The 14,115-nt window shown below is 42.2% G+C and overlaps 1 protein-coding gene across 5 annotated transcripts in view; it reads right to left on the minus strand.

Annotated features, from left to right (window-relative positions):
• Positions 1-11,022, minus strand: part of MCF2L (MCF.2 cell line derived transforming sequence like) — a 129,770-nt gene extending 118,748 nt beyond the window's left edge. For 2 of the 5 annotated variants that reach the window (XM_028728096.2, XM_028728093.2), the window contains exons 1-2: positions 10,664-11,022; positions 6,346-6,535 (exon numbers count right to left, since the gene is read on the minus strand). In XM_028728096.2, coding sequence (XP_028583929.2) covers positions 6,346-6,514 — 169 coding nt within the window. In that variant the 5' untranslated portion in view covers positions 6,515-6,535; positions 10,664-11,022. Of the gene's footprint in view, positions 1-440; positions 531-6,345; positions 6,536-10,330; positions 10,497-10,663 lie in introns of those variants that run through there. The other 3 variants (XM_028728101.2, XM_028728094.2, XM_028728103.2) reach the window with 3 other exon arrangements.
• Between the last annotated feature and the right edge of the window lie 3,093 nt (positions 11,023-14,115).

Genomic DNA, 14,115 nt, shown 5'->3' on the forward strand with positions numbered 1-14,115 from the left:
TTGATTTCAGATCAAACACTCCCCTGAGGCAGGGACTTGTGTTTTTGTTGGATTACAACACTCCTTAAAGTGCCACATGCTGTAATAATAATGATTCTCCACAGCATTTTTTAATACTACTAATAAAAAGTCCATGCTATGAATCTTCTTCAAAAGCTTTAACTTGGCTATCATTCACACAGGGTTAGACTGAATCTTAAGGAGCAACTGCAAGTTCAGGAAACATTGACGTGGAAGCTAAAAATCACAACAAACACGAATCTCCATCCCATCACAACATTTGATGTTACCTATCAAAACCCTTTTAAGAGGCAAATGCAATAACTCTCCAAACTCAGATTCTATATACTAACAACAACATTAAATTTCCATTATTTATAAGGGGGAATTAGAGGAGTGTGTATTTTCAACCAACGCTTGCCCCAGGAAATCAGACTAACCTTTCCTGAAGCTTTCTTCAAAAGCGCAATCCTATTTCACCACAAAGATTTACTTCATAAAGTTTAAGGAAGGTATCATCCACCACGTGACTAAAGCAGGAAAAGAAAAAGTGCAAGTACTAAATCCCAAAACTGCAGTCACATAACCAACAAGCAGCATAACTGACAGATTCAACTTCATGCAGTCCCTTTGCAGCGCAGTGGTTTCCTTGGAAACAGAACACAGGGGAGGGAGTTCACACAGTGAAATCCTCATTCACTCGAAAGAGATTTACTGGACACTTTAATAACCAGGCATCTTTCACTTTGGGGAGTAACATCCAGTTTGTTCAAAAGTGCTGAAGGCTCAATTCTATTTTACGTATTACATTTAGAAGTCATATGATTTGTTGCATGTTTTTCGTTTGGCTGTTGCTCAGATGGCGAAAGAGGGAGATTTAAAGGGGAAAGGACTTGCTCACCAGGCTTTCTGTCTCCCCCTAGGTGGTATATACACTGCCAACCCCTATAAGTACCGGTAATTAAAGTCCTCCTTTTCCTCCTGTTTTAAACTCCCAGTCATGTCTCCATCATCAAGCCTGCGACATTGGTTCAACAGCAACACCTACTGGGGAGTAAGGGTTCATACACCAAATATCTCACCATCTCATCTGTGTTGGTGGGTTAGCCGACACTAAGAAAACCGCCACACAATTTCTAAAACAGCCATTGAGATAAAATGTACACAACCAATATGTTTTAATCCTTCCATGGTTGATGATTTGGGCTGCTTCTCACCAAAACCAGATATTGTGTGCTGAGCCTTCTGTTCTAGACCAGGGTTGGGGAACCAGTAGTCCTCAGAACTTGTTGCGTCTTCAGCATCTTTCAGCTCTAGCCATCATGGATTATGGGAGTTGGAGTCCAACAAAATTTGAAGGGTCACAAGTTCGAAAACCCTGGTCTAGACTGTACCACTTAAGACTGCGGGTGGGGGCTCAAATCATGGAACTTCCTCCACACAATCTTCCATATTTTCCTGACGACAGGGAGAAGGATTCCAGCTAGCCTAGACATTCCCTTGATATGAGGCTTTCATGTGTGAGGGAATTTATGTATGCTCTGTTGTTGTGAGTGTTGACCCAGAACGCAGCCCCTGCACGAATCAGGGGTTGCCTGTATTACTGGTGTTTGTAAGAATTAGGATTTTGCATTATGTTTTTATAAACATAAACTGGAAATACATGGAACAATGTCGATTGGTGAAAACACAGAATTAGCCCTCAAGGCCTATGGTAAGAAACATTCTGTCCACATAGATTTTAAGGCCTATGTGGAAATAAAAATAAAGAAAACAATTCCTTTGACAGAAGGGGGGGGATGCACCTTCCAGACCTTCTGTGCTCTATTCATTTTATTATCTGAAAATACCCCACATGTAGGCCTTTGATTATGTCAGTGTAACAGTTTCTGTTGTGTATCCAAGTTCAATTTATTTTTCTTTCAAAGCCATAAAATAGCAATCCATTTCCGCCGAGTCCTTTCTGAATAGTTGTTTTGGTTTTTTTTTACACAAAAAAGCTCAGTAACTCAAGAGCCTGCCAACCCAAATCAGAACCACAAAGGCAGGGTGATTAGCCTCCCCATTGCCACAGACAAACCCCAATGAAAATCTCCCCTCCCCACAAAAGGCTTGCAGTGACATAAATCCACAAAACCAAGAAGAACCCAGAAACTGCCAAATTACCTCAGACACAAAACAGACATTTTAATCAATGGCTATAAAAGCATCACTGCTTTAATTCCTTTGAAGCATGTCTGTGCAGAGACCTCTCACCAGGAATCAGATGAGGGAGATAAGCTATCAATTTCAGCCACTGAATTTGCTTTTAAAATGAAGAGGAAAGTATCAAAGGCCAAGGGGAGTAAAGAGGCGTATCTTCTGCATACAGCAGAAGCGCTAGATGCACCTCTGCAGGGATGGAAATACACAATTTGGGGGCTGCCACAGAGGAAAACCTCTCCCAGGGCAACATTTCCAGCACTTCAAGAAAGGTGGAACTATCAAGAAAGGTCCCTCTGTTCATCTGAACACTTTGAGAGTTTGTAGGGAAGCCTCGGATATTTGAGGCTTTAAACACTAATGTCAGTGCCTTGAACTGGATCCAGAAATGAACTGCAGCCAGTTCATTTCAGTTTTAGAAAAAGGGGTTGCGTGAATTCTAAATGGAACCACAGACCACAAGCTAGCTGCTGCATTCTGGACCAGTTGGAAGTTTCTGAATTGCTTTCAAGGGCAGCCCCAGGTAGAGTATGTTGCAATCTAGACGCAATGCAAAGTACAGAATACAGTAACCAAGTAATACCTGCCCAACAGGAGCCATAGCTGGAAATAGGTACTCCTAGCCACTTGTGTCTCCAGGTAAAGATTGCTCAGGTCAATTAATGTCAATTCCAAAAAATACCTGAACTGTGTGTGTTGAAGTTAATAAAAACCTACATTTTCACATTCTTGATCTACATTCATCTGGCTGAGGAAAGCTTTCTTCCGATTGTCCAAATTCATCCCCCCCCCCAATCATTTAAGCCATGGTGTGCATACTCCTGTTAGCATACTGGGCTAACTGGTACTGCAGCATATAAATGTGGATTAAAAACCCCATTTTAAAAAGTACTGCGGAGTTCTCCTTTGAAGTATGGTTAGCTAATCTAATACTAAATAACGCCAAGGTTAATTCCAAGGTAGTATCAAGTAAAGCAAGTCTCCTCAGGGAAATTACTGTCAGTTCCAAAAAAAAAAAAAAAAAAAGTCACGTAACTTGATATAAGCTGGCAGTAAACACAACATAAAATATTTTTTTAATACCTCACTTCATATTTATTATGTTGAGCCAGTCTATCTTAAAGATTCAATTATCAGCACAAAATGTAGCAGTAAAACTTTCCACTTACTTAAGTACACCCTTTAAGGGTAAAATTAAGTTGTGGTGGTCAAAGCAATTAACTAAAAGCGATGAAAGCTACAAGTTTCATCCAAGCTGCCTTCCATTTAATTATTTTAGGAAATAAAAACCTGTATCTTGGGTAACTTAAATGGGAAGCATTACTACTTATGTATCACTAGTTCACAAAAAATTGAAAATCCAAGTTCTGCACCTGCAGGGGGTTGGACTAGATGACCCTCGGTGTCCCTTCCAACCCTATAATTCTAAGATTCTGTGATATACTCCTGATTTTCAGGGGGCAGTATGGGATTAATGAATGAAGCCTGTACTTAATAACTGGATTTAGCAAAATGTGTAATGCATAACAGACGACTTTCTGCCAGGGTGTGTGATTTCCTTTCTCATTTGAATTTCCACATTATTAAAATGACTACTATATTGATAATAAGCTAAGTTGAATCTGTTCCAAGATAATTAAAGAACACCTGCTGGAGTGCAGAATTACCATTTCTAGCAGTGTGCTGCTGAAGAAAGCTCTGCTGGATGTCAAACTCAGGGGAACTTCCCCCCAATCTTAACCCAGCTTGCCTGATGACTGTCTCCACTCCCCACCCCCCCACTCATAAATATAATTGTTCAAGATTTCTAGAGCCTGTGAATATAGCAGCTGTGAAATGAAATTTACATAAATGTATAAACTGACAATTTGCATTTTTAAAACAAGCTGAACAACTGACACACATACTGGCTGTGTTTGGACATGATAAACCATATTCTCCCCTCTGTATTTTCCCCTCAGTGCAGCTGAAGCTTTTACTTTCCTTTTTAATAACTTCAACTTAGCATTATACACAACCTGACCTGTGGTTAATCTGAACTATGGTTTATTGAAACAACGCAGCTTCAGAACCATGGTTTGGCAATAGTTTAAGATTAACCACAGTTTGTCAGGTATGGGTGAAATGGCAAGCTGCAGCTAATCAAAAACAGAAGCAAAAGTCCTCCTTGTGGTCATGCCACAGAGGAGGGGAGGTTGCACCCAAGCCTGAGGATCCTTCCCATCAAAATAAACCATGGTTATATTGTGACACCTAACTGCAGCTATTACAGATTGATATGCTCTCATTTTTTCTTCGTGTATTTCCATCATATGCCCATTTAATATCCTATTATCAATTTTAAACTGTTCTGTTTCCCAATCACAAAACATCTTCTTATTTTCGTACCTTTAGCAAGGCATTCCTTTAAAGCCCTAAATGGCCTCAGTCCAGTATACCTGAAGGAGCGTCTCCACCCCCCATCGTTCAGCCTGGACACTGAGATCCAGCGCCAAGGACCTTCTGGCGGTTCCCTCACTGCGAGAAGCCAAGTTACAGGGAACCAGGCGAGGGCCTTCTCGGTAGTGGCACCCACCCTGTGCAACGCCCTCCCACCAGATGTCAAAGAGAAAAACTACCAGACTTTTAGAAGACATCTGAAGGCAGCCCTGTTTAGGGAAGCTTTTAATGTCTAACCGACTATTGTATTTTAATATTTTGTTGGAAGCCGCCCAGAGTGGCTGGGGAAACCCAGCCAGATGGGCGGGGTATAAATAATTTTTTATTATTAATTATTAATTATTATTATTATTATTCCTTTTCTAATTAAATATTTGCAGTGATGAAAAAGAAATGTTTATATCCGTGTTCAGTACAGAGGCTTCCTACAGAGGCTTTCTAAGGAGCAAAGGTTTAATTATTATTTCATTTGGGTTTTTAGGTTGGGATGTGAACCTGATCCCTCTGGCCCCCATGTGCATTCACTCAGCACCTGAACATTTGGTACCAGGAAATGGATTTTTCTCTTGCAAATTTACACCGTAAAATGTAGATGACTTTATTCACCAGAATCCCATAATGTCCTTCCAGTATATGGTATCCATCCATTGCTAGCTATTTTCACCACCAAGTATTTCTGAACTGTACAGGAATTGCAGAAAACTCAAAAGCCTGTTTGTGCAATCAAGATAACTAAGCAGATTTTCCTAAAGCATTTTTTCAAATTTAGCCACTTATCATTTGCCGGGGGGGGGGGGGAGTAGGTGTGTGTGTGCAAAATATCCCAGGATATTTTAATTCAGTTGTTTTCAACACTTTATTAACCTGGCTAAGGAATGTGTCCTTGTGCAATACTTCCAGTTTTGAGTCTGATTCAACATTAACATCCTAGAGCTTCTGGACAGTATTATTGTCTGCTCACAATCAGAATGTTCGTGGTGGATTTCAGGAAACTAAAATCTGCTTACATTGAATAAACCAGACAACCCTTTTGCTCTAAGTAGCTAGCTGCAGTGTATGGCATAAACGGGGGTGGGGTGGGGGGAGGAAGCATCTGCAAAGTGGTAGACAATTGGGGGGGGGGGGACTCACTATTTTTCCAGAAACATGTCTACTGCACACCAAATTAATTACCCTAGCTACAAAGTATCAAACATTAGCTGAATAACCATATTGAAAGCAAGTTCTGAAGTTCTAGGATGCAATGAAAAGATGCAAATGCTAATCTAAAGATAAGTTTATCACAAAACATAGAACTCGTTTATCCTACATTTTGCAGAAGCAGGAAATGGGTGTGCTGATTGGAGACACAGAAGTGAGAGAACACAGGTGAGAGAGCACATATTACACGCAGACTGAAAAGCTACTGGCACAGCATCACACATTTGTTAACAAATTACCTCCTTCCTGCTCTTAACACTTTTTTCTGTCATAAACACCCCTCTCCTGTGCCGGTTCTATATGAATAGGAGAAACAGGAATATAGAGGTGAGTGCGAGAGGCCACAGGGTCAAAGATGTGGGAGGAGAGGAACTGAGTTTCCTAGCAACATTTTAAAAAATGTATTCTCTGCTTTGCCCATTTTCTTTGTGACTTTATATATGACACAGAGGAAGACTGGCTTTATTGCAAAGTGTTTCTAAGGTGTAGCACAGATTGCCTTACCTGGCTGTACTGCCAGCATCTTTTGCTTATCTTGCACAAGCCGGATGATGTCCGATACCACAATGTGGTGGTCCATATCTTCTTTCCCTTCATTAGGCTGATTGTCTTTTGAAAAACAGCTGCAACTTCCATTTTCTTTACACAGGACAAACCTCCAGTAATTAGACATGAAAGTATCTTACTTCAATTCCTACAATTTAAAAAGAAAAAAAAAGTTTCTTCCACAAGCACGCTCATGTCCCCAGGGTTTTCTGCACGTTGTAAAGTACAACACATCACCTAATTCTAAAATGGAGGCCACTTTGTAGGACTGTTTCAAAAACTGGAATACAGATTTTGCGTATTCTGTAGACCTAACAAATATTTAATTTGTGCAAATGTTCTTAGACAAAAGACCAAGCTGCTGATAATTTTGCCCTTTGTAATGCTGTATATATTATCTCATAATGTAACATTCCTTTTCAGAAAATGATTTCTGGCATATTGAGAAGCATCGAATCACCTCTCACAAGCTGAATCTGGCAGGATTATAGAGATAGCTGGCAATGATTAGCCTAAATGTTCAATTTTCTGAAGAGTTATCAGGCCAGAAGTCACAGAGGCTACAATCCTATGTCCACTTCCCTGGGAGTAAATCCTACTGAACTGAATAGGGCTTACTTCTAAATAAACACAAATAGGATAATGATTTACCAGTCAGAGTACTTTTTTATTTTTGGTTTCCTTTCAGAAACTTATCAAGCTGAGGGCAGGAGGCTTTTTAAAATAAATAAATGTGTATGAAGAAGATAAAAATCCTGGGTCTTTCAGCATTCTGGCAGCCGGTGTCTCAAAAGCAACAGCTCCAAAACCAAGAAAGCGATAACATACCCATATTGCAGAAATTCTCGGCAGAGATGAATTTTGCCCAAGACAGAAGACATTTAAAATGCATTAAATTCCCTGTTTTCATCCATTTTTAACCAGGTGACAAACTAAAAGCCATATATAGCCAAGGGCATTGCCAGTAGCAGCACCCTCATCTAGAACTCTCCCCCCAGGAAAGTCTGGCAGGCTGTTTACTATGAATACTTTATTCATCTAGTTGACAAATAAAACAAAAAAAATCTTCCAGAGGGCACACATGGAACAAGGCTATTCTGCTGTTGGCTTGCTGCTTGCAGATTATTTTAAGGTTTGGAGAGTCTCATTTTTAGCTGTTGAAATACTGTTATTTTTATGGTTATGGGTATTGATGTTATATGTTGTGAGTTGTCCAAAGGGTTCTGAGGAACTACAAAAGCTTCACAAATCCAACCAAACCAAACCAAACCACATAATTCTGTAAAATTTAAATGGATATGAATTTCAAGGTGTATGAAATATACTTTAATATTTCAAGATATAAAGTTTATACCTCCCCCCAGCCTGCATTATTGTACGCCTTGCTAAAAAGTCACATATTTGGAAAACACATGGAAAAGTGTATATAATTTCCAGTGGAACAATTCAAGAGAACTTCAGTAGCTCAGCAACTCCAAGCAAAATGTAATTGCGAATTACATTGAGACATGGCATTTTTTCCCAACCACACAGGAAAAAAGGGAACAATTAACCTGAAAGAGATTATTATTACATGTTATCTCTTCACCCTACTGGTTGCCATCTCTTTATAATATTTACTTCTATGAAAAAAGGAAAAATATAGACTCTTTCTTGAAATATAATGTACATTTTTTTAACACAAGACCAAGATAATCAATTCAACAATAGCTTCCATTTAATGGGGTTGTATTGTATGCACCGTTGTGCTTAATGGAATTTACTCGCAAGTAAGTATACCTTATCTGGGAGTAAACTCTGTTAAATACAGTGGAACTTAACTTGCAACATAACATAGGATTGGGCTTTTTCATTATCCATAGATTATTATATATTTTTTGGCTGTGATGCTAATATCTAACCCATGTTACTGGGGAGGGCAAGGATCCAGAAAAAAGCACAAAAGAGGCAATGCTACTGCCATTAGAGGATCCTGAAACAAGGTGCTTCAGCGGCAAGAGGGCTGCCCAAGAATCCCATCCAGGTAGGTGCTGTATACAACTTATACCTGGCTGACAGGTATTGCAGGGCTTTTTATGCGGCAATGGCTGTACACGCTCCATCCCATTCTACTGCTTCCCAGATTGCCATTTGTTCATTAACTGCAATTTATGCACCTAAAAACAAAAACAAACCACACTATCTATCCTTTCACTATGTTAACTGATCCCATCCATAGCTGCAACCATACCACCAAACTGAGAGTTAAGTCTCATGAAAGTCAATGGAACTTAACTGCTGGATAGATATGCACAATATTACACTGTACATATACTAGTGGAGGTTGGCCCATTAGGGAGAAAATGGCACACTGTCCCACCATCCCTCTCAGTCTAGCCTGAACCAGCCCCCCCCCCCCATGCTTGACTTATTGCTTACAAGCAGTCCAGAGGTTGGAACTGCATGTGGCAACCTACTCTTCCTTCGTTTTTTTGCTGTCTTTGTAAAATTCAGCAGGCAAGCACGGGATATAAGTAGAATTTGTTGGCTCTGGTTTAGGGTTGCCATATCTCAAAAAGTAAAAACCAGAACACCCTGAAAGTTGCTGAACATTTTTTAGGAAGAACCCAAGACCTGTTCTTGGCTTCTCTACCTTACATATTCCCAGTTCCAATGGACACCCACCACCGCAAATTTATACCAATTTGCAATAACTGAAGCATGCACCTCTAATTAGGCCTACTCAGACATGTATATCTGATCATAGAATCATAGAGTTGGAATAGACCACAAGGGCCATCGAGTCCAACCCCCTGCCAAGCAGGAAACTTGATGTGTATTTTAATATGTAATTTTATTTTATAATGTGCATTTTTGAAACTACTAATTTCATTTCTATTTTGATTTTTTTAAGGTTCCCTAAGTTTTTTTAACATCTGATTTTCCTGGCAATTTTAATGTCTGTTTCATGTAAATAGCTTATTCATGCTGATGACTAAGCAGTATATAATAACAGTGTTCGAAACTCCCATTGTTCTAGGCGCATTTTGCAACAGGGAATTTCATTAGCATGAGCAGTTTCTGAGTGCAGTACTGTGCCTAAGATTTCAGATTAAACCTTCAGAGTGGAAGGAAAGGAGCTTTTTCTGCCTCCCCATTTCTAGCTACTCTCTGAAGACTGGGGGAAAGACCCTCCTAAGGATATTAAGGGGGTGGGCAGGGGAAGGACTAGACCATGTGAAAAATGAACATAATATTTTAGCTGCAGTTCATTCATTTTCAGCTCTGTATTCTTGTTATAAAAAAAGCTCGCCTAGACATTTCGTCGTTGCGCCCGTAACCTAGGTTTAAGATGCCATTTAGCTCCTAGCTCAGTTTCTAACATAGTTATATAAACTTGTTAAAATAAATTCTCATATTCCCACTTGCAGCTGGGACATTATAGTTGATTAAAAAAAACATATTTTGCGAACCGTCCTGAGATCTTATGATGAAGTGTGGGATATGTCTAATAAATAAATAAATGTGAAGGGCAACACACAACAGAGTCCAAGGTGTCTGTCCTTGTGCCTTTCAGCTGCTGTGTCAGCAAAAGGAATTTCAGCAAGTGCATCTTTTCTCACGGCAGCACCAACATCCATGACATGGCAAGACACACCTGGTCTAATTCCCTCCAATACACAACAATGGACATTACAGGTGGACAACTCACTGTTGCTTTCAGGAAGCAGTCTTTTCACAGTTGCTAAGGTAGGGAAGTCCCTTTTGAACTTAGTGGGACTTACGAGCAAGCGGGTGGAAGAGGTGCATAGCAAGTCGCCATATACCACGCCAGACCAATATCGTCTCTGAAGGAGCAATCTAGGGGTTTCAAGGCAGGAGTTTCCCCCAGGCCTGCAGAAAGACAGAGCCTGAGGGGATTTAACCCGGCCCCTTTTGCATGCAAGGCAAAGCCCTCTCTTACCCCAGGGCTACGGCCCTTGCCGGTGCTCTGGAAGCAAAACTGGGAGTCCGAGGTTTCTCTCCAAACTCACAAAGGAACCGGCGGGGCGTGAGGGCGCGGGAAGCGCCGCTTTGCAGCTAACCTCCCCTCACCTTTCTTTCCCAGCAAAGGAGGGCGAGGAAACAAACACAGCACCCACCCACCCCAAACTAACGTGCACTGAGTAGGAGAGCTGGTAAAGGCGGGAGCAGCCGGGATTCAAATCATTCCCCCCACCCACCCCGCGGCTACCCCTCGACGAGGAGGAGCCGCCTGAACCCAAACAAACACACAAAGCACATGACTCGCGCTCACCTCCGGGGCCGGGATGCTGCTGCTGCTGCTGCTTTTTCTGAGGGCTGCGACGCTCCCCGGCCAGGTGCTCCCTCCTCGCCTACCAGTCTTCCTCTTTTCTGCGCCCTCCTTCCCCCACAAGTTCCTCTCCAGCCCACGGCACGGGGAGGACCTGCCTCCTTTCTCCGGGGCAGCCCGGGACCGCCGCGTGGAGTTGGCGCGAGCGGGAAAGCGGTAGCAGCACCGGCAGCGCCCCTCACCTCCTCAGCTTCGCCGGACTCGCCTGCATGCAAGCCGAGTGCCGCCCACTCCTTCCAGCCCACCGCTATTCCGGGCAAGAAGGGGAGCGGGGTACTCGGGGCTCCTTTGTTGCCGGTGGGGGAAAAGGAGGAGGAGGAGGAGGAGGAGGAGGAGGATGCGCTGCACTGAGCAAAAAAAGGGACCTGAGCGGGTGGGAAAACGGAAGTAGCCCTGTGCTCGGCTCGTCGGCTCTTCCCTCCCTGTTGTTTCTCCTTTTGCAGGATGGAGTCAGGCTTAGGCGGCTGCAGTCCTGGTACCTGCTCCCCGCCCCCGGGAGTAAGCCCCGCTGGACTCAGCCGCGCGTACTTCTCAGCAGACCTGAATAACATCTCGGTCTTGCTTCTGCTTCTTGCTTTCCCGTTATTCTAGGCTCCCTCCCGCTTTCCGTCGGGGCAGCTGCTTCTCTTTTAGCTCACAAAGCCTCGGTTCCGAAGATGTAGCAGCAGCCCTGCCTAACTGAATTCTACAGAGCTTTCTTCTGAGTAAACATGGTGTTGTAAACAAAAATTGCCCTTTTCCCTTATGGGGTATCCAAGAGCCCATATAGAGTCCTTACATAGGTTCCCTATTGGTAGGAGAAAATAACAGAGGCCAACCAGAGAATATTGAGAAGCAAAGCAGCTAGTAAGCTTGAGCTTTATTGATCTGTTGCAACAGGGTGCTCCCCTCACCCGCAGGAAAGGAGGAGGAACCCAGAACAATGGCGTGCAAGGCCAAGACTTTTGAAATTCCCACCCTGTAGATCAAGACCACCCCAAGAAACATCATACACACATCACAGAAGGGGTGTAACCTAAGACCACCCCTCAGATACATCACACCTACATCACAAAAAAGGCGGTCTAAAACAAATTTGAACGTTGTTTTTCTCCTGTCATTGTTTATCTCCTGTCTGGCAGGTTACTTGATTTGATTTCCTGGGGAGCCTGGCCAGTCTTTTGTAATGATAAATACTTCCTGGGCCAGGTCACAGGCTCACACCCTATTCATATCTTAAATGTGCCTTTAAGACAGGATTTGTGAGGGAAAAGACAATGGGAAGGTTTGCCACCTTGACCTTGCAGAGAAAACATTTGCTCAGTTTAGGAATCAAAATGGTTCCTGGTCGGTCTTCCTGTGATCAAAATTCCTATCACAATGGTGAGGACTGTGCTGTGTAAATGGAGAGTTGTATGCATGCATATGTGTGTAGACACACACTATATCAACATAACACTTTACACGACACTTCTACTCTGAATATATCCGTCTCTCTGTCTCTGAAACAAAATAAAAGTTTTTGTCAAGAGCTGAGTTCTTGCCTGAAGGTGGTTTGAGGGGATGTGTGGGCAAAAGTGTCTTCCAGTGAGCTTGCCTGGCTGCAAGAGTGCTGTTATGTACTGAAGTTCTCAACCTGGGCCAGCAGGGGGATACTGTAGATTGTTTTCACTCGGGTCCACATATGCAAATAAGGGATTGAAAGTGAAGTTCAGTGATTGGATAGTTACAGAAAATGGTTACTGTTGCATTCTAGTGGAGCTCTATATAAGCAGGCTGGCTGAACCCTTCAGTTCAGTTCTGTTCTGGCCTGTGAATAAACAAGAGCTGTTTGAAGAATCGCTGTGTCGTCTGATATATTCACCCACAACTTAACAAGTGCTATATGGTAACTTGTGTCCAATTCATACTGCAGTTAGCCTTCCTTGTCAGCCACGTGTCTAGGTGGCTTATTCCGGGGTGAGCAGGGAGGGAAGCAATACGCCAGCCAATTTCGCGCCCCCCCCCCAAAAAAAAAACTAGTAGAGAGAATGTGAGGTCCAGGCCAGGGGGATGGAAAGGCAGCGACCTTCCAATTCTAGCCTTCCCCATGCAAAGTGTGTGTTAATGTACATAATGAGCTATATAAAGGCCAAATTAACAACAACAAAAATAGTGAACACCAGGAAAAAAGAATAAGGATACATTGCACAAGGGGATGTAAACAAATAAAAGTTTGCACTAGTTTAAAACTAGTGTGGAGCTTGCTTTCTCAAAAGTCTGTTTTACCCATGTATCATTGACACCATAAATTCGGGGGGGAAATAAGGGTTAGATACAGAGTAGGAACAGATGACAATGTGACTATAGTGAAGTGTTTAGGAGAAGTGGTGCTGAGAACTATATGCAGAACAAAGCAAGCTTTCTTGTCCCCTAAAAGTAGGGAAGAGAGAAAATAAATACTTTAGGGTGTGTTTGTTAACTCATCCTTGAAGGACCCTCTTGCTAAGTCTTGTTTCTGACCTTTAGATTTTACTTCCTGTTCGACAACCAATTGAAAGCTTTTTAACTGGTTGCTATAGAAGCATCTGGAAATTAATTGTGGAAAGCATTTGGAAAAAAAATTTTACTGGTTGCTGGTTTGCTTTTTTCTGCCCAGAAAACCTGAAAAGGCTTCATGCTGAGCCGCGCACACTGATAAAATCAGAAATTAGACCAGAGTTACAGCCTAGATGGCAAACCAAACAGTGATCGGTAGTGTACACAAAGCAGTGTTTCTGTTCCTCTAGGGCTGTTTTCATCCTTTGCCATCAAATACTCATGAAAAATAAGAGGGGGGAAAGCCACTATGTGAGTAATGTAAAAGAATAAAGGGTAACTTATGGTAAATATTTTTTCAGATCACTTTAAGTTATCGCTTTATTTCACCTTTTAGCAATAAGCACCCCAATCCTGCTCTGCTAATCACAACTGCAGAATGAATTAATTCTTACTTCTCACTTCAGACAAACCAACATGCTTCTTTATTGCTGGCTGCGAAGAGTACAACTGATACTGAAAAGCAGAACAAAGGAAAGTTCAAGGCATGGAATATTAACTCCAGACGATAATACAAAATTCTACCTCTTCAAAGGTTATATAATAACAATAATTTATTATTTATACCCCGCCCATCTGGCTGGGTTTCCCCAGCCACTCTGGGCGGCTTCCAACAAAACACTAAAATACAATAACCTATTAAACATTAAAAGCTTCCCTTTTAATGAAGGGCTGCCTTCAGATGTCTTCTAAAAGTCTGGTAGTTATTTTTCTCTTTGACATCTGGTGGGAGGGCGTTCCACAGGGCGGGTGCCACTACTGAGAAGGCCCTCTGCCTGGTTCCCTGTAACTTGGCTTCTCGCAGCGAGGGAACCGCCAGAAGGCCCTCGGCGCTGGAC

Source organism: Podarcis muralis, chromosome 4 (assembly GCF_964188315.1).
Source record: "Podarcis muralis chromosome 4, rPodMur119.hap1.1, whole genome shotgun sequence".
Taxonomy (NCBI): domain Eukaryota; kingdom Metazoa; phylum Chordata; class Lepidosauria; order Squamata; family Lacertidae; genus Podarcis; species Podarcis muralis.